The sequence below is a fragment of the Conger conger genome, chromosome 7 (assembly GCF_963514075.1).
Source record: "Conger conger chromosome 7, fConCon1.1, whole genome shotgun sequence".
Classification (NCBI taxonomy): domain Eukaryota; kingdom Metazoa; phylum Chordata; class Actinopteri; order Anguilliformes; family Congridae; genus Conger; species Conger conger.
This window is the reverse complement of record NC_083766.1, coordinates 8,480,788-8,500,450: the sequence shown is the minus strand read 5'-3', so window position 1 is coordinate 8,500,450 and position 19,663 is coordinate 8,480,788. Positions and strand designations below refer to the sequence as shown.

The following is a 19,663-nucleotide window of genomic DNA, read 5'->3' as shown; positions in this document are numbered from 1 at the left end:
AGCCAATGTGTCTTTGTCCCAAGCATTATAGAGCTTGCTGTATAAATATTTGAACAGGAGTATAATGATGCCACTTACAATAAATGCAAAGCTTTTCTGTGTTTTATTTTGCTTGTTGAATTAAATGGTACAAGGCAAACAAATTAGCCACATAAGTGACTTGGTTATCCAGATTTATTCTGTATTTTTATCTTTTATTTATTTATTTTACACTTAATAAAGACCATTCAAAAGAAAATGACATGTTTTGATTATGTTTTTCAAAGCAGCCTTTGATTCTGGTTTTTTATTTTATTTATATATATACAAAAAATAAAGATAAAAGACTAATCACCAAGGACGAACCCAGCACATACTTTATAGAACAGCGGTCTCAGATCATTCACTGCTTCTGTCCAACCTCTCTCACTGCCTCGCCTAAATTCATCACTTGTGGAAATTGTATGACATCTCATGAGGCGCCGGCGTTGTAGTTTCCAAACGCAAAAAAGGGGAAGTCACGTGCTTGCCTTTCCACTGGCCCCGTGCCCGCTGTCTGTATACTGTATCTATAATTACAGATGTATTCCTAAATACAGAAGTGCAAATACGGTGAGTACTGTTGGTACAAGTTAGTCAGATTTTGTTATCTTTATTCATACTTATTTTTTTGGTGTCGACCTTTCCAATGATGATCTTGAATTTTTTATATTTTTTAAAAAATGTTCTACTATTGGAATGTCGTTTATACACCTAAAGACCGCTTCAGAACGTGCCCCGTCTTGTTGCATCAACGCGAATGAAGTCGCGTGCCAGGCGGTTCGCCGCTGGGTGGTGCAGCAGTAGTTAAAGAGTTAACTGTTGGGTCGTCATGTGGGACAATCACATGCTTCCCGGCTTTGAGGAGTCGGGTGGCAGCTGGGCTGGAAAAAAAAAACATACATGAACAAACTGAAGGTATTATGGATGTCTTTTGTGGAGACTACGGAAAAAAGGGACAATACGTGACGTATTAAGATGGGGGACTTATTAATATGAACCGAACTCAGTTCCAAGCGAGCTGGCTACCGGACAAGAATGAGGCGATAAATTCTTGGAAAAGTGAAGCCTTTCGCGCTTGAGGGCTTTTTGCATGTTTTTGAATAGGACGTTCAAAGCTCACTAGCGAGCTAGGAAATGGTACGCAAACCACCTTCTTTAAAACAGTTTTTTTTATATATGATTTGCGGTAATTATAATCCGCACACACTGTCCTCGTGTTACCTTTTATCACTGACAAAATAGTTTTTTTTTGGTATGGGTGAACGGGCATGATTGTTATCCGAAATCAGTCATATTCCCAAAAAAAAATTTCTGAAGACTACTTGGATGACAAGTCGAAGTTTTTAACGTGATGTATTTTTTTAAATCAAACTGAAGGACTGACTGGGAATCGACTGGAGACAACACGCTAGTATCGAAGCCCTTTGCCTGTCAGCGATGTTTGTTTGAGAGATAGGGTACTTTGTTTCATTTTACAGTTAGCAACTAGGCTAGCCTATATTAACGATGAGATCTTCTTTGGCTCCGGGAATTAAATTGATCACCTCTTTTTCCAGGGACAGCTGGTAAGAAGCCTTGAATTTACTTTTTAAAACCTTACAAATGCTCATTGTTTATATTTGGCTGCTACGTAATAAGTGTAGAAGAACGTGTAGGCTACATTCTTTTGTTGTTCAGTCTTACCAAGGGAAATGCTGGTCAATCATTGGCCCGACTAAACGGACCACTGATTTACATTATAGATCAAGTAACTTGCTCTTCGTTTAAACAAGTATTATGAATACGATCAGAAAGTAGATAATTTCATTCGGTGAGATTTTCCGGAAAGGTTTGAGCCGCTTCTCTCAAATCAGAAGATGAGGTAGCCTATAAACACTCGCATGGTTTGTATATTTCATCAGTAGGGTAATCAAAATAAGAATAAGTAGGCATTGCTTAGAATATGAATAAACTTTGCGTGCATTGAATTGAACTGTACATGTACCGATGTTTAGGTATGTAATGCCATAAATTGGTAAAACATTAGGCTACTGCCTGTAAGCTACGGAATTTCCTTTGCTGTTTGTACAGCAGTCTCAAAGGTAAACTTCCTTCTGAGAAAACGGAGGAGTCACTCTCAGCAGAAACATCACCGCCTGGAGTCTTTTCGTTTCGGACTAGCAAAAGCTCCAGCATTACGGCACTCGGGACAGTGTTATTAACAGAACCCCAATCCTTGCTCATAGAAAAGTCCCAGTTAACGACATTTCTCAATGAAGTAAATGTAGGGATTGAATGCGTCCCTCTTTTTCTCTTGTCAATGTGTACTCTGCATTGGTCCAGCGCCTTTCATTTAGCAGAAAAAACATTCCAATGCATTTGCATCCTTTTAGAATCTGCAGCATTCCAAACCATGGCAACCACCATGCAATTGTACATTGATGCAGCAAAATAATTTAAACTGATCAAAGTAAGTTATTGGGTGCTTATTACAGTAACATGCTTATTTATAGCCAGAAAAGGGTTTTTCTAGCAAGCATGCTTGCGTTACAGCGTACATTTCTATGTTTTAAATAAATTACATGGGATAGTGTTGTATGAAGACGATGCTGACAAGAGTGTGTCTTCAGTGTTGTAAGAGCTGTTCCCTTCTCTCTTTAGGTATCGAGGCTTCATCCTTGTCCTCACCTTCCTCTTCTATACGGCCTATCACCTGTCCCGCAAACCTATCAGTATTGTCAAGGTAGGCCCACGTTTTAACCTGTGTCATTATTGTATTGTATTGTGTCATTGGTATCCATGGTATTTTGTAATGGGAATTATATTTTCACGGAGTCTTATTCCGTCATTTGTTTTTCGGGCAGTATTGCTAACTGTAGGTTTTGAGCATAAAACTCTTAGTTACAAATGTAAATAAGGGGATTTCCAGACAGGCTTATCGTCACTGATGGACGTGCCTGCGAGGGCCTTTAAGGATACACATGGGGAACCTTTTCCGGCTGTGATGCTAAATCCTGTGTGTGTCAATATTTTCTCTTCCTTTTCCTAGAGTGAACTTCACAGAAACTGTTCCACTGTGATTCGGCCGGCCCACCTCAACGTGAGCGACAATGAGACTTGGTGCGACTGGGCCCCGTTCGGTCAGTTCGGTTCAACTCTTTATTTCTTACTTTTTTTTTTTTTCTTCACTCATTTCATCTCGATTCAGCAGCTGGGCCAACCGATAAAAAGCTGAATGTGCCCAAGTAGTGCTTAGCCCAAGGCAAGTTGATTGTGCTGAATACCACGTATATCATTTTGTAATCAGTTTTCTCGGTCACTGATATGGCTAACTGATGATGTTGACCAAATTCGTTGGTGTGTGTTTAGGTTTGTCCTTTCCTCTGCATGGAGTGAGAATATAGGCACTGTCATAAGCAAAACTGCCCCACCTTACATACAATCCTTGATCACTCCCTACTCCCCAGCTAGACCACTCTGGTCTGCCAGCTCTGGTCGCCTTGTGGTTCCCTCTCTACGTGCGCCTGGCGGTCGAGCTGCACGTTCACGCCTGTTTTCCGTTCCGGTTCCTCAGTGGTGGAATGACTTGCCTACCACTGTCAGGACAGCAGAATCCCTCCCCCTATTTCGACACAGACTCAAAACACACCTTTTAGAACTCTACCTTAGTCCTCCCTCCTGATTTCCCCCGCCCCCCCTTTCTGATATCCCTCCTTGTCTAACCAAAAAAAAACCAAAAAAACTTTGCACTTATGATGACGACTATATGTTTAGAACAGCATTCCATGTGTATAGTTATGGATGTGATGCTTTAAATTGTGGAAGAACCTATGCACTTGTAAGTCGCTTTGGATTAAAAGCGTCTGCCAAATGACATAAATGTAAATGTAAATGACCATTGACTGTAGGTCAGAAGTGTATGAGTCGTGACTGTTTGTCTGTCCCCTACCTCAAGCCTTGTGGCAAATATCAAAGTGCACCTTTGTTTCCCAGACCAGGACAACTACAAGACGCTATTTGGCGCAGTGGATAACTCCTTCCTGGTGGCCTACGCCATTGGCATGTTTATTAGGTGGGTAATACAAGCATTCTTTGAAGCACTCTAAAATGATCACCCCTTAACTGAGTACTGGTCTGACTAAAATGATTTGTGATACAGTCCCCTTCAAAAGTATTGGAATAGCAAGGCCAATTCCTTTGTTTTTTTCAACACACTGAATACATTTGGGGTTGAGATAAAAAGATGAATAAGAGACAAGACTTCAGAATTTCAGCTTTTATTTCCAGGTGTTTACATGTGTTAAACTACTTAGAACATAGAACTTTTGGTATCAGACCATCCAATTTTTAGGTGCGCAAAAGTATTGGAACAGAGAATATTTAAGTAAATGACACTTACTATTTGGTAGCATAACCCTTGCTTGCATCAAGCCTGTGTTTTCTCTTCAATCTTCTCTTCAGTAATACTGTTGAAATACATGCTCAATTGGGTGAAGGTCTGGTGATTGACTTGGCCAGTCTAAAACCTTCTACCTTTTCTCTCTAATTAAGTTTTTTTGTTGTGTTGTGTGTTAGTGTGTCAACCGCTACTGTTTTCCTCTTGCTATTTGCCCTCATTTCTAAGCTTCAGAATGGCTTGCTTTTCACCCAGAGACTCTCTGGTCTTCATGTTTGGGCAAGAAGAAACACCTGTCAGTCATGTGTCCAATACTTCTGCTCACCTAAAAATTGGGTGGTCTGATACAAAAGGTGATATGTTCTAAGTTGTTTAACAAATCTAGATAAAAATACCAGGAACTAAAAGCTGAAATTAGGACCTGTCATCACATGTACGTCTTTTGACCTCAAACTCAATTGTATTCAGTGCATAGCAAAAACAAAGGAATTAACTTTGCTGTTCCAATACTTTTGTAGGGGACTGTTTATCCAGAAAAGGTCTAAATCATGGTGTGCATAGATTACACTACTTTATCCAGAGTGACTTATAATATTTTGAAAATGTAACTTTAATTTATTTCGCTGAAGGCACCGGAATCTCCTGTCTTTTGACTTTTGGTCTGTAGCATTCCAAGGTATGTGACATGAATGTGAACACTGTGTTCTAGGACTGAATGTGTAATTTTTTTGTAAATGTGCCTGTGTTCTTGGCGCGTCTCCTCCTGGCAGTGGGATATTCGGGGAGCGGCTGCCTCTCCGCTACTACCTCTCCTGTGGGATGCTCCTCAGCGGATTATTCACGGCCCTGTTTGGGCTTGGGTTCTACTGGAACATCCACTCCCTCTGGTACTATGCCTTCGTCCAGGTGAGGGAGCCTGGCCCACTGCCTTACCAACTTCCACTATGTTTTGCGCCTAACATAGCCCTTCATATGATTAAGAAAATAGGGGGCGGCCTGTAGCGTTGTGGTTAAGGTGTGACCGAATAACTGGGACCCGCAAGGTTGATGGTTCAATCCCTGGTGTAACCACAATAAGATCTACACAGCCGTGGGGCCCTTAAGCAAGGCCCTTAAGCCAACTTTCCTCCAGTGGGGATTGTCTCCTGCTTTGTCTAATCAACTCTTAGCCTTGAATAAAAGTGTCAGCTACATAACATGTACATTTACATTTACATTTACATTTTTGTCATTTGGCAGACGCTTTTAATCCAAAGCGACTTACAAGTGCATAGGTTCTACCATAAATCAAAGCATCACATCCAGAACTCGGAAGACACACATGGAATGCTGTTCTAAACATAGTCGTCATCATAAGTGCAAATTTAAAAAAAAAAAAAATGTTTTTGGGGGTTAGACAAGGATAGGGATATCAGAAAGGAGGGGCGGGGGAAAATGTAATGAGACGCTTCTAATCCAGAGAACATAGCTATGTTTAGGTCCCAAACTTTTACATTACATTACATTTATACAGATGGCTCACCGAAAACAGTACTTTAAAATGCCACAATTGGCCTTTTCACCACTGTTGTGTGTGACATTCTGCCCGTGAACACAAGTCAGCCATCAGAGGGTGAAGTAAATTCGTTAAAACTGAAATGAAACCATTCAGAGTTCAAATATTTGTGCTCTAAAGCTGTTGTAAGGCATGGGGGAAAGTTCCCCCGGGCAGACTGGAAAAAGACAGACAAAGCAAAACAGCCGTGTGACTGTCACATGACCGAGGTGTATCGCCTTGCTGTGTCAGGGTTATGCTTAAAGTCATTTCTCAAACTGTGCTTGAGTTCATGTTTGTATGTGTGCATGCAGTGTTCCCATGGTGTGACCGCCCCCCCCCCCCACTTTCTTCATCCCCAGGCAATGAACGGGCTTGTTCAGACCACAGGCTGGCCGTCGGTGGTGACGTGTGTCGGGAACTGGTTCGGGAAGGGAAAGTAAGTACCGGCAAGTGTACCTGCCTGTATTTCACACAGACTGCACCATAACACTGCCTGCATTTTACCCAGACCGCACAGGAACACTGCCTGCATTTTACCCAGACTGCACAGGAACACTGCCTGTGTTTTACCCAGACTGTGCAGTAACACTGCCTGTGTTTTACCCAGACTGTGCAGTAACACTGCCTGTGTTTTACCCAGACTGGGCAGAAACACTGCCTGTGTTTTACCCAGACTGGGCAGAAACACTGCCTGTGTTTTACCCAGACTGCGCAGTAACACTGCCTGTGTTTTACCCAGCCTGGGCAGTAACACTGCCTGTGTTTTACCCAGACTGGGCAGTAACGCTGCCTGTGTTTTACCCAGACTGGGCAGTAACACTGCCTGTGTTTTACCCAGACTGGGCAGTAACGCTGCCTGTGTTTTACCCAGACTGGGCAGTAACACTGCCTGCATTTTACCCATACTGCACAGTAACCCTGCCTGCATTTTCCTTTTACCAAGAAAGCACAGTTCCTCTTTCCAGACAAAAATAGAGCATGGAGCTGGCCATTCAGCAAAGTGAGACTTATGTACCACGCCCAGTGATTCAATATTTGCTAGGACTTGAACACAAAGAGCATCGGATCAGATTAAATCAAGACCATAAAGCTCTTTGATCAGCAGACAGGGTGGATGTCTATGTTACATTTATCTCTGAAGCTTAAGTGGACCTGGGGAGGAGGAGAATTGATTGAAATGGTGTAGTGTGATTTTATTTTCTTCACGGAGTGGAATGGAAATGTAAAACATTCTTTTGGACCTCATTTTGGCCTCTCATGAAAAAATATTTTAAGCACTGCAATTTCATGTTTTTTCAGCTATAGTTATGCATAACAGGTGTCACACGCAGTGACAACTACAAAAACACCGAACCTCTTCTTCTCCCTTCACCCTCACAGGAATGGGGCAAAAATAATAAACAAATAAAGGCAAAGAAAACTAAAACCTTAATGATAGCTTTTCAGCTTCTCTTGCAGCTCACACGAACACAGCGCTCTCATACACGGCTTTCTCCCGTACACCGATTCCCCGGTCTCAGACACCTGCTGCAGAAAAGAGTATACATTTAACATCCTGGTATCAGACGCCCACTGTAGAAAAGAGCATACATTTAACATCCTGGTATCAGACGCCCACTGTAGAAAAGAGCATACATTGAACATCCTGGTATCAGACGCCCACTGTAGAAAAGAGCATACATTGAACATCCTGGTCTCAGACGCCCACTGTAGAAAGGAGCATACATTTAACATCCTGGTATCAGACGCCCACTGTAGAAAAGAGCATACATTGAACATCCTGGTCTCAGACGCCCACTGTAGAAAAGAGCATACATTGAACATCCTGGTCTCAGACGCCCACTGTAGAAAAGAGCATACATTTAACATCCTGGTATCAGACGCCCACTGTAGAAAAGAGCATACATTTAACATCCTGGTATCAGACGCCCACTGTAGAAAAGAGCATACATTTAACATCCTGGTATCAGACTCCCACTGTAGAAAAGAGCATACATTTAACATCCTGGTATCAGACGCCCACTGTAGAAAAGAGCATACATTTAACATCCTGGGCTCATTCGAAACATAGTCCTGGCCTTCTTGACCAGTAGGCGTTGTCCTCGGATTGCCCTGCTTCCTTCCCGCAAACCGCACCCTCGCCACGAAAGGCATACGTCTTTTGAAGCCTTGTGCACTCTACGTAATGTCACTGCTTATCAAATGTATTTTATTGCAGTCTAGTTTGCCAACTTTTTGCAAAGTTTGCATGTGCACGCTGTAGCCATGCAGCTTAAAACTTGTGTGTTATGCCATATGAGCACTAGTAATTGCTCTGGTGAGCACCTTTGGATTTTCTGCTGGATATTTGTAATGGGTATTTTCTATTTTTATATGAATTATCATTGTGTATCGGTGTACACTTCTGCCATGGTGCCACACGACAAGGCTCTCCTTCAGAAAGATTCTGCTTTTCTGTGTAACCCAGAATAACCCTGTGTGTTCCTCTCTCTCTCTTCCTCTCTCTCTCTCCCTCTGTCTCTCTCTTCCTACCTCTTCCTCTTTTCCCCTGCCCTAGACGGGGGCTGATCATGGGGGTGTGGAACTCTCACACCTCCGTGGGGAACATCCTGGGCTCGCTGATCGCGGGGGTGTTCGTGTCCTCGGCGTGGGGCATGTCCTTCATCGTGCCCGGGATCATCATCGCCTGCACCGGGGTCCTCTGCTTCTTCTTCCTGGTGGAAAGTGAGTGAACCGCGGTGATTCTGCGGCCACATTCACGTGTCAGACCTGGCTCAGTTACATAATTGTTTCGGATTCAAATATTTTTCGGTTCTCGATTGATCTTTCCTGGTGCAATTGAGCCAACGAAGAGGACCATAAGGCGGCAGTGTTTGTATTTTTTGAGAGTATTTCATAGGTTCCAATACACCAAACAAGCTCAGTAAAATGTAGAAAGGTATTTGAATCCAAAACAGTTACGCAATTGACCCATATACCACACAGGGTCACCGACCATAAAGGCTCATTTGTTCTGGGTGTGTTGTTACTTCACTTGATAATATTCTTCAAAAGGACCATGCATCTTTATTTGGCATATGGTCACGTACCAAGGTTTAATTCTTTATACAGAATCATATGTCCTCTGCCCAGCCTTTAATATTCATGCCATCATTTAATTTGTGTCAGTCACAGGGGTAAAATGTTTTGAAATGGCATATACAGTATATGGTCATTCAAATGGCTGCTACTAACCTGTCGCGTTTGTGTCTTCATGTATGTTACATAGAGCCTGAAGACGTGAACTGCAGCCTGCCCCAACACCATGTAAGTGCACTGGTTCGTGTGGGCAGGGTCGGTGTGCCAACCGTCTTCTGATTGGATTCTGATTTTTGTCACGTCGTTGTGTATCTTCTCCAGGGTGACGGAGGCGAGGAGGAACCCCTCATTCACAACCCCTCCAACCCCGAGGAGATCTTCAGCAGCCCTGGGTCCTCCACCCCTCAACCTGCTGGGGATGAGCCGGAGGCCATCAGCTTTTTGGGGGCCCTCCGAATTCCGGTGAGCGCACCTCCATCGTCGCCTGGGTAGTGACTTGACCCATAGGTATGTCTTTCGTGTTTGATTTTGCCAGCTGTGGTGAGAGCCTTGCAGGGTAGATCATTATTGTCTGTAGCATCATCCAGGGAGAGAGCGATTTGGTTGGTGGTATTACAAGCACCAGCGACTTGTGGTTTCCTACCTTCACCAAGTGCTTGAACCCTGTTTGCGCAATTCTGTTCAGCCGATTGTGGGGGTCTGGGCTCTCCCAAAATCACCAGCAGACTTGCCGGCTACAAGACGGGCCTACAAATACAGCTTGGCATTCAGAATCGGGAGACTTTTAACAGCCAATGAGGCTGATGTAGTGATGTTCTGATGTTCTGATGTCGTTTCAGGGTGTTCTGGAGTTCTCCTTCTGTTTACTCTTTGCCAAGCTGGTCAGCTACACGTTCCTTTACTGGCTACCTCTGTACATCTCTAATGTTGGTGAGAAGTTTTCACTGAAGTTTTGTCTTTACCAGCACCTACACTGTGGTCATTGTCAGAAGAGTTGTACCTCTGGGATGATATTCACGACATATCACTCACCAGAGCTTGAAATACACTTTCAGGAATGTCTTATGAAAATGAACCATGCAAAACCCAAATGAGATGGCTTTGAAATTTGTTGTGTGTTCATCCAAACCCATCCTCTTTCCTAAGAGAACTGCTTTGTAAACCCTGCTGAAACTGGCATAACTTTAAATGACATATTAAGCCACATTAAAACCAGTAAAACCAGAATAATGATTTGCAGTCAGAAGCTGAGATGCGGAAACAGACTGTAGGGGCTGGTAGTTTGTGCGGGTTCACTTTGCTTATGTGCCTGACCTCATTTGACTCCAATTTCTGTCTTCCCCTTTCTCCTCAGCCAATTTTGATTCAAAGTCAGCTGGCGACATGTCAACACTGTTTGACGTCGGAGGCATTGTTGGTAAGCTGCGCGAAAGGGGGAGGGGCTTCGGCTGGTATTGATTACAGCAGGGGTGTCCAATCTTATCCAGAAAGGGCCGTTGTGTGTGTGCAGGTTGTTGTTTTAGCACAGTACTAAGACAGCTGATTCTACTCATCAGGGTCTTGATTAAAGACCACGATTAGTTCATTAGTATAATCAGGTGTGTTACTGCCGGGCTAAAACAGAGACCTGCATCCACGCCGGCCCTTTCAGGATAAGATTGGACACCTCTGGATTACGGCGTGAAATGACTACGTTGTGCAGGGTAGCGTGTTGATGGGTTGGTTGGCTGATTGTGTTGTTCGTGCAGGTGGTATCATGGCAGGGCTGGTGTCAGACTACACAGGTGGCAGGGCCACCACTTGCTTCGTCATGCTGATTGTGGCTGCACCCATGGTGAGTTCGCCCCCTATAGGATGGGTACTGCTCCTGCAGGCAGAGTCATTAGAGGGGGCAGTTCACACAAAAATGAGCGAGTACTGGCAATCCATCCAGATGGATTTGCTGAGATGTAACGGATTTTCTAGATTTCACGACTTTTTTTTAGATGCAGTTCACCATGATACTATGGACCACTCCTTTTCTGGTAATCAGTGCGCTGACAATTTCATTTTTGGGTGAACTGTCCCTTCAAAACTACTGCTGGGCTCCCCAGACACCTCTTTGCTGCACATGTAGTGAACACACAACTGATATCAGTTAACGGAAAGTTCAGTTAAAATACTGTGCTGGGAACTGGGCTTTTTGTCTGTGTGTTTCTTGGTTAGTTGGAGAGTGAGTCTGAATGTTCTATCCTAGAGAGCGTTTTCGAGACAGGGTGCGAGCGCTTTTGGCAGTGGTGTGAAATCCACCACCTGAACTCTGTGCCAGGTTAGCAGAGGGGCTTAAACCGAGATCCACACAGAGACATCCACACTCCGCGCTAGTGGTCACTGTAATGCCAACATCAAGAAAGAGTGTGGTGCGGCCAACTCGACCCATATACGAATCTCCCAGCAGCCGGCAGTCCGATTCGCCACTGTGATCCAATCCCAAAAAAAATACATAAGGTGAAAAAAAGAAAAAACGCTAAAAATACGTCTTCTGTTTTTTTTTTTTTTTTTTATTATTTAAAGGCAGAAACGTATTCTTATGCACATCCCATAGAATAGAATGGAATCAAATAGATTGGAATTGAATCAAATTGAATGGCATTATATTTGTATGAATAAACAATTGGCCTAAATTATATTAAGAAATAAATAGTATGTGGAGATTCCTAAAGTAGCTATTAGAAAAAAAAATTAAATTAAGAATTGTATTAAGGAAAATCTAGTAAGTAATTTCCGTACATAATTACATAGAACTCACTGATGAGGCAAACTGAAGGAGAGGGGCTTCTTCCTGACGGCAGGATCTCTGGTCTGGGGATGTTGGCGAAGGACCAGTTTCATTTTGCTCTTGTTATTATTGCTGGAGGCAAATGGGGATGGTGTGAGCTCAGAGCATAATGTGTAATGTCAGCGTTGCAGGTCTGTGAAAGAAAAGAGATCGTAGAGTTTTTTTATTATTAAAATTTTATTTAGGTTAGGTTTTATTAAGGCGATTGTTATGTGGAAGGTTTATGTGAGGAAGTTGCCACTGAACCTCCTTGAGGAACTGCCACTAATTTCAGTCTGTTTCTTTTAGCTGTTTCTCTACAATCATGTGGGACAGAATGGCTTGGGCACTACCATTGGTGAGATGAGCTCCTCTCCTGACCGAAACACAAAAACACTGCATGATTACCAAACTCGTGTTATCGCAAAATTAGTTCATATTTGTGACTAGAATTATTTGGTACTAAATTTTGCTTTCAGTTCTCATAACATGTAGAAGAACAGTGTACAGGACGCGTCATCTTTTCAAATGGCCACTTCGCCTTTTGCTTTCTACCCTCTTACCTTTTATTTGGCCCTGATTTTGAGCACCTGTATCAAATATGGGCCAAATATGTTTGCTCTGAGTTTCCCCAAAGTCCAGGCCTTCTCAAAAGTATTATGGAATACTGGAATTACCCCCACGTTGTAAGTTGTTCCAAAACAACTTAAATGCCGTCAGCCCAAGGCTTTGATGCACAGCAGTCTTTGCCAAGCGTTCCTATGTACCGCTGTAGGTCAGAACCTTGTTTGGCACCGGTCCACTTGTTTTTGAGAGAACATCGTAGCGTGAGCGTAGTCGTATTTGCATGTAAAGGCTGTGTTTTTACCGTCTAGAATATTCACAGGAACTGCGAGTCAACTGAATCACGCTCTCCTTTCCTCTCATTCCTCTGTAATCCATCTCGCATTCCTCTGTTCGTGTGTAATAACCTGTTCTCTTCGGCCAGGTATGCTGCTGGTGTGTGGAGCTCTGGTCAACGGCCCCTACGCCCTGATCACTACCGCCGTCTCCGCTGACCTGGTGAGGAGCGTTTATTGATCTTTCTCATTCGTTTATTTATTAGCAGACACCCCCCTGCCTAGCAAAGTGTACATAGCCGTTAACGTGTTACTACAATCTATTTAGAACTTCCTGTTGTGTGATGTGTTGGGTGAGCATTCTGGCACAAAATGGCTGTCGTTGCATCACTCGGGTGGGTGCTACACATTGGTGGTGGTTGGAGAGAGCCTCCCCCTCACCACTGTAAAACTCTTTGAGTCACCTGCTGGTGTGAAAAGGGGCTATATAAATGCAAGGAAGTAAGGAATTAGGTAATCGATTCAGGAGAGCGTAGACGTGCATTCTCCATTCCTCTCATTCCTCTGTCATTCATCTCACTCTCCTCTGTGCGTGTGGAATAACCTGTTCTCTTCGGACAGTAAGTAAGGAATGAGGTCATCGAGTCAGGAGAGCGTAGACGTGCATTCTCCATTCCTCTCATTCCTCTGTCATTCATCTCACACTCCTCTGTGCGTGTGGAATAACCTGTTCTCTTCGGACAGTAAGTAAGGAATTAGGTTGTCGATTCAGGAGAGCGTAGATGTGCATTCTCCATTCCTCTCATACCTCTGTCATTCATCTCACACTCCTCTGCGCGTGTGGAATAACCTGTTCTCTTCGGACAGTAAGTAAGGAATTAGGTCATCGAGTCAGGAGAGCGTAGACACGCATTCGCTCCTCTCTCAAACACGCTAAGTCAGCCACTTCCTATGGCACTGTAGTTGGACTCATATCAGACTCATATCAGGCCCTCCATCCACCTTCCGGTGGGTTCCATCACAGGGAGACACTGGAGCCGTGTGTGTGTGTGTGTGTGTGTGTGTGTGTGTGTGTGTGTGTGTGTGTGTGTGTGTGTGTGTGTGTGTGTGTGTGTGTGTGTGTGTGTGTGTGTGTGTGTGTGTGTGTGTGTGTGTGTGTGTGTGTGTGTGTGTGTGTGTGTGTGTGTCGCCCTGCTACAGTCTGGATTCATTACCCGGCCATGGGGCCAATTGGGTCTACATTTTACAGATGAGTCCATTACAGATCGATATTTACTGACACTGCTGTGTAGTTTTTAATATATTGTTCATTTCTACAGAAGAATGTTCACAGGTTATGCGTTTTCGAAGCGGCAGTAATCAGTACGTCAGGCCTTTTATAAACCGGCTCCACCCCTTCCCCCTGCACCTCCACCTTGCTGCCCCTGGCGTGCACACCGCATGCTCCCCTCACATTGGCCAGGGAGGGCGATTTAAAAGTCAATAAAGGGAGATAAGCCTGGAGTCTTGAGGCTTGAGGCCCGCGCTAAGCTCTTTCACTTTAAACTAGACTCCGCTGTTTCGGTTACAAAACCCCGTTTGTTTGAACTAGATTGCGAGCTGCTTCTCAGTGCCGAATTTCCGCCTTCCATTTCAGGGAACTCATGAGAGCCTCCAAGGAAACGCCAAGGCGTTGTCGACGGTAACTGCCATTATCGATGGGACTGGGTCAATAGGTAAGTGGTGATGGCCTGGTTTGAACTTTTCTGTTAGGATGGGGTCCTGTTTCCTGGGGTTTTTGTTTCAGATCTGAGAAACATTTCACATTTTGCCAAAGACCCCGTAAGAGGCAAAGCAATATAATATAAATGTATTTAGTTGGGCAAATTGCGCTGGAGTAAATCCATTTGTAAGTGACGTTGGAAATGCTTCTGATAACTTGCAATGTAGCCTTTCTTTCTGAAGTTACCAAGGCAGAAACATTCCATCTTTTTTCCGACTTGTCTTCTGGCAATACGTTGGCATAAGGTTCAACGTATTTCTGAAATAAGTGCCTTGTAGATGACAAGGAAGAGTTTATTTTTAGTACAAAGGAAAGCTAGCCGTTCGGTAATAAACAATGTTTACAAGATTGCTGCTGTTGATATTAGATATTTCGAGGCAGTCTTATCGCTTGAGCTGAAGGTTCAAGGGCTGTGTTGAATTATACCACCGATAAAGCAAGTGTGTAAGGGAAGCTGTTAGACTAAAGAGCTGAAAGAGAGGCTTTTATCAGGAAGCTTGCTTCAGACAGTGAAATGCTCTGACATGTCAGTTATTAAGAATGCCAATACAGTATGCGTTATTGACCATTCCAAACCACACCCAGAAACACCCATTTTTTTCCATATTTGACAGTGCTCCTGGTTATAAAGCATTCAGATCGACCACAGGTATTCTAGATATTAACAGTGTATTTTTTTCATGCAGTGTTTAAAGGTACAATAGGTAATTTCGGACTTACAAGAGAGGAACGGCAGCAACAAACACCTACGAACCACAACACTGTTTATCCCTCCCCTTTCTCTGTGACATTGAAACGCCATTGGCTGTGGCAATTAGAACCAATTTTCAACCAATGAGCTTGTACAACTATACGATGTTTTGGTACAGAGTGCCGGCCCGTCAACTGCATATTTTCAAACCCGATATAAAGACTATAAACACAGGCAGAGGGCGAGTCAATATGTTAGTGAGCCTTTGTAACAACGATTTAACACAAAAATCTTGCCTATTGCACCTTTAAATGACTGCCTCTTTCTTAAACTGCTGTTCTTTGAATGTCCTCCAGGTGCTGCTCTTGGTCCTCTGCTGGCAGGCTTGATTTCCCCATCGGGGTGGAATAATGTGTTTTATATGCTTATTACAGCAGATGTGCTTGCCTGTTTGGTAAGTTGAGAGATGCATTACTTAAATGTTCATATACACCCTCCTATGTAAAAATGTGATGTTAACTTAATTCTTGTTCTGGTGTGCTGCTCTTGTAATGAAGTTCATTGTTGATTTGTTAGACATATGTCTCTCCCTCTCTTCATCTCTTCCTCTCTTCCCCTCTTCCTCTCTGCTGTCCAGCTGCTGTCCAGACTGGTGTTTAAGGAAGTAAGGGGCTGGTGTGGCCCCGGAGCGAGACACAGAGGGTGAGCATTTATTTCTGAACACACAACCACAGTGACTTTCAGCAGTTACACTGGTTTGTGTTTAGAATTTACCTTTGCCCTTTCATTGGACGTCATAAACACACACACACACACACACACGCACGCACACACACACACACACACACACACACACACACACACATACACACACACACACACGTGCGGCACAGACACACACACACACACACACACACACACACACACGTGCGGCACAGACACACACACCAGTACTCGCCTCCAACCTCATGCAGATATGGGTCAAGAACTGAAGTTAATGTTCAATGATCAACCATCAGAATAGGGGAAAAAATCTGATCTCAGAGATTTTGACCATGACATGATCGTTGGTGCTAGACTGGCTGGTCTGAGTATTTCTGTAGCTGCTTATCTCCTGGGATTTTCGCTTTAATAGGTATTTATTACACTTATTTTGCTGCTGTAGCCTGTCCACTTAGAGGTTTGATGTGTTGTGTGTTCGGAGATGCTCTTCTGCATACCACTGTTGTAATGTGTGGTTATTTGCATTACTTCCTGTCAGCTTTGACCAGGACCTCGAATCTCTCTCTTTATGAAGGCGTTTCTGCCCACATAGCTGCTGCTCACTGCATGTTTTTTGTTTTTCTCACCATTCTCTGCAAACTCTAGGGACTGTTGTGCATGAAAATACCAGGAGATCAGCAGTTTTTGAGATACTCAAACCACCCTGTCTGGTTCCGACAATCATTCCACGGTTAAAGTCACTTGGATCACATTTATTCCCATTCTGATGGTCGATGTGCACATTAACCTGACCCGTATCTGCATGACTGTATGCATTGCCCTGCTGCCACACAATTGGCTGATTAGATACTTGCATGAACAAGTAGGTGTACAGGTGTTCCTAATAAAGTGCTCTGTGAGTGTACATTTCAAACTCCACTTCTCTTTATAGGGAAGAAATGCTAAATATGCCAGCCTGAAACTCATAAAACGGTGGGTAGCGTACAGTATGGCTACTCCATTCCACGAATCTACCTATAAAACAGTTTTCACTGCAGTCTCAGAGGAACCAAGCCACTAACCAAGACTCATTGTGCAAGAGGTGGTTGGAAAAAGTCAGCTGGCACCTTTAAGCGTACAATATGCAACCACTGTGCAAATTTGATTCTGAAGAATTAGCTATGCACTTGATCAGAAAAACCGTATTACTGTGTCTCTGTTTCTATTGAGAATGCGGTGCAAGGCATCTAACGGACCACTATGCATAATTATGCACTGAGAGCACAATTTAGATCATCCAGTGGCAAAACCTTTTGAAGTGCTCCATATGAGTAATGCCTTTTTATTCAGATCAGAGGGAACTAAACTGATCTGTAAATCTAGAGGAGGCAATGTGGTTTCCTGGTTTCTGTAACGAACGAGAGATCCAGGGTGAACTGGTCTATGGACCAATTCTATGTGCTGGTTTTTGTTCCAACCAATTGCATTCATTTTAGTTTTCCGACGGCTCTATAGATTACACTGGTTCACTCATGTTCTGGATCACAGTGAAATCTTTACGATACACCTGCAGTCTGTGACTGTAGCTGGTGCTTATACAAATGACAAAGATGCAGTATGATTGAGCTAATTAAATCATTAAGAGCAGAAATGTCCCAAAAATCCTGAAATGGTTCGGCCCTTGATGTGCACCCCTGGTGTATACGCTGCATGTACTCATAACTGATTCTGATTCCTAGTAATTCCCTTCATCTTTATAATCATTTAGACATGCCAGTATGTTCAAAATGATTAATTGACAGCAACCACAAATTCACTTTGTTTGCAACCCTCTTTGGATTCGGTCATTAATATCCTAATCCTAATCATAATAGGCCATTTTGTGCTGAAATTTATTGCCATTTTCCCTCTGTCAAATCTGCCTTGAATATTACATATCAGTTTATTGAGAAACCCAAAGTAGCTGATTACTGAGAGCATGAACAAGGCTCTTAGCAGTAGCCTCGTTCAGCCTTTAATTCATTATTTTGAATGTGTTCAGCGAGTCTGATTTGAGGCAAAGTGAATCAGAAATAAGTGCCGTATATACTTCTCTTTATCGTGCTTAAATACAGGTGGCTGGTTGGCTCTCTGCCGTGTCTTTCCCTGTTTAGAAGCACTGATTAGGTTGGCTGATGGTAATTGGGACCCCTGTGCATTGCTGCTAGGGCTCTAATCAAAGGTGGAAATGCTGCCCGGGGCTATAAATAAAACCCTCAGACTTGTTCCTAGTGATTCAGGAGCTTTCAAATGTTTCAGAAATGCCAAATGTGTAGAAACTTGCGATTAATGGGTATTAGTGGCCTGTTTTTCTGTGCATTTCCATCCCCTTTCTGTGTGTGTGTGTGTGTGTGTGCGTGTGTGCGTGCGTGCGTGCGTGCGTGTGTGCGCGTGCATGCGTCCGTGCGCGTGTGTGTGCGCGCTTGTGTGTGCTCACTTGTGCGTGCGTGCGTGCGCGTGCATGCGTCCGTGCGTGTATGTGTGTGCGCGCTTGTTTGTGCGCGCTTGTGTGTGTGCGTGCGCGTGTGTGTGTGCGCGTGTGTGTGCGCACTTGTGCGTGCGTGTGTGCGTGCGCGTGTGTGCGTGCGCGTGTGTGTGTGCGCGTGTGTGTGCGCACTTGTGCGTGTGTGTGCGCGTAGCAGCACACACTTGTGCGGGCCTGTGTTTCAGTGAGCGTGCATTATGTCAATTCCAGCCACCTGTTTCTCATTCTGTGAAGTGGTCACACTTCCCATGCGGCCGCCCTTCATAAATCCGACTGGGTCGACGTTTTCCTTCCAGGTTCAAAGAAATCTGAAGGCCCGAGCAGACCCTGAAGAGCTTTTCCCCGCGGACAGAGAAACCAGTATGATAATGTGGGAGAGAGGGGCGGAACAAAGGACCAGCAGCTGATGTTCTGCGGTGAATGGGCAGCAAAACGGAAAAGTGAATAATAAAGGTGGGACTTTCATCCTTTGGAAACAAAACATCAATAACCAGCGCGGAGACGGGTGCAGATTAAAGGAGCCAAACGATGGAGAGCCGGGGACAATGCCGAGGGGCTGCGGGGTCGGTGCCGGAGGGCGAGGGGGGCACAGCGAGGCCCGGTGTCGCTCCACCAGGCAGCCGCTGTGCGCCGCCAATTCATTTTATTTAACTGTTTTAGTTTACTAATGCCTTTCCTCCTCATCTCCTGTTTGTACCTCTTTCATCATTAAAATTGCTCTCCGCTCAATCGTTTTGTGTCGTTCCTATGTGGCCCTGTCTCCACGGTTACCCGATTGTTACCCGCACGTTCGATGGCTCTTTTTCTGTGCCGTTTCTCATGAAGGTTGGAGATGTGATGAATGGTCTTATTTGTATTATTTGTATTATTTGTAATGAGCATCGTGCAGCACCAACAGTCAACCAACAGCGGTGTGTTATCGTTGGAGGAGGCCATGCCTTTGAGAAGCTTTAATCAACAGCGATGTGTTATCGTTGTGTTATCGAGGCCATGCTTTTGAGAAGCTTTAATCAACAGCGGTGTGTTATCATTGTGTTATCGAGGCCATGCTTTTGAGAAGCTTTAACCAACAGCGGTGTGTTATCGTCGGAGGAGGCCATGCCTTTGAGAAGCTTTAATCAACAGCGATGTGTTATCGTTGTGTTATCGTTGTGTTATCGAGGCCATGCTTTTGAGAAGCTTTAACCAACAGCGGTGTGTTATCGTTGGAGGAGGCCATGCCTTTGAGAAGCTTTAATCAACAGCGATGTGTTATCGTTGTGTTATCGTTGTGTTATCGAGGCCATGCTTTTGAGAAGCTTTAATCAACAGCGATGTGTTATCGTTGTGTTATCGTT

General features: G+C 43.9%; 1 protein-coding gene across 1 annotated transcript; it reads left to right on the top strand.

Moving 5' to 3' along the window:
* The first annotated feature begins 845 nt into the window (after positions 1 to 845).
* slc37a2 (solute carrier family 37 member 2) lies at positions 846 to 19,055 on the top strand. Its single transcript, XM_061250235.1, has 18 exons — positions 846 to 1,586; positions 2,662 to 2,743; positions 3,050 to 3,140; positions 3,994 to 4,072; positions 5,167 to 5,302; positions 6,293 to 6,369; positions 8,491 to 8,657; positions 9,202 to 9,239; positions 9,333 to 9,473; positions 9,851 to 9,941; positions 10,366 to 10,428; positions 10,760 to 10,845; positions 12,118 to 12,166; positions 12,797 to 12,870; positions 14,284 to 14,362; positions 15,457 to 15,554; positions 15,738 to 15,802; positions 18,623 to 19,055. The coding sequence occupies exons 1-18, from the start codon at positions 1,528 to 1,530 to the stop codon at positions 18,636 to 18,638; spliced, it is 1,491 nt and encodes a 496-aa protein (XP_061106219.1). The 5' UTR covers positions 846 to 1,527; the 3' UTR covers positions 18,639 to 19,055.
* The last annotated feature ends 608 nt before the right edge of the window (positions 19,056 to 19,663 follow it).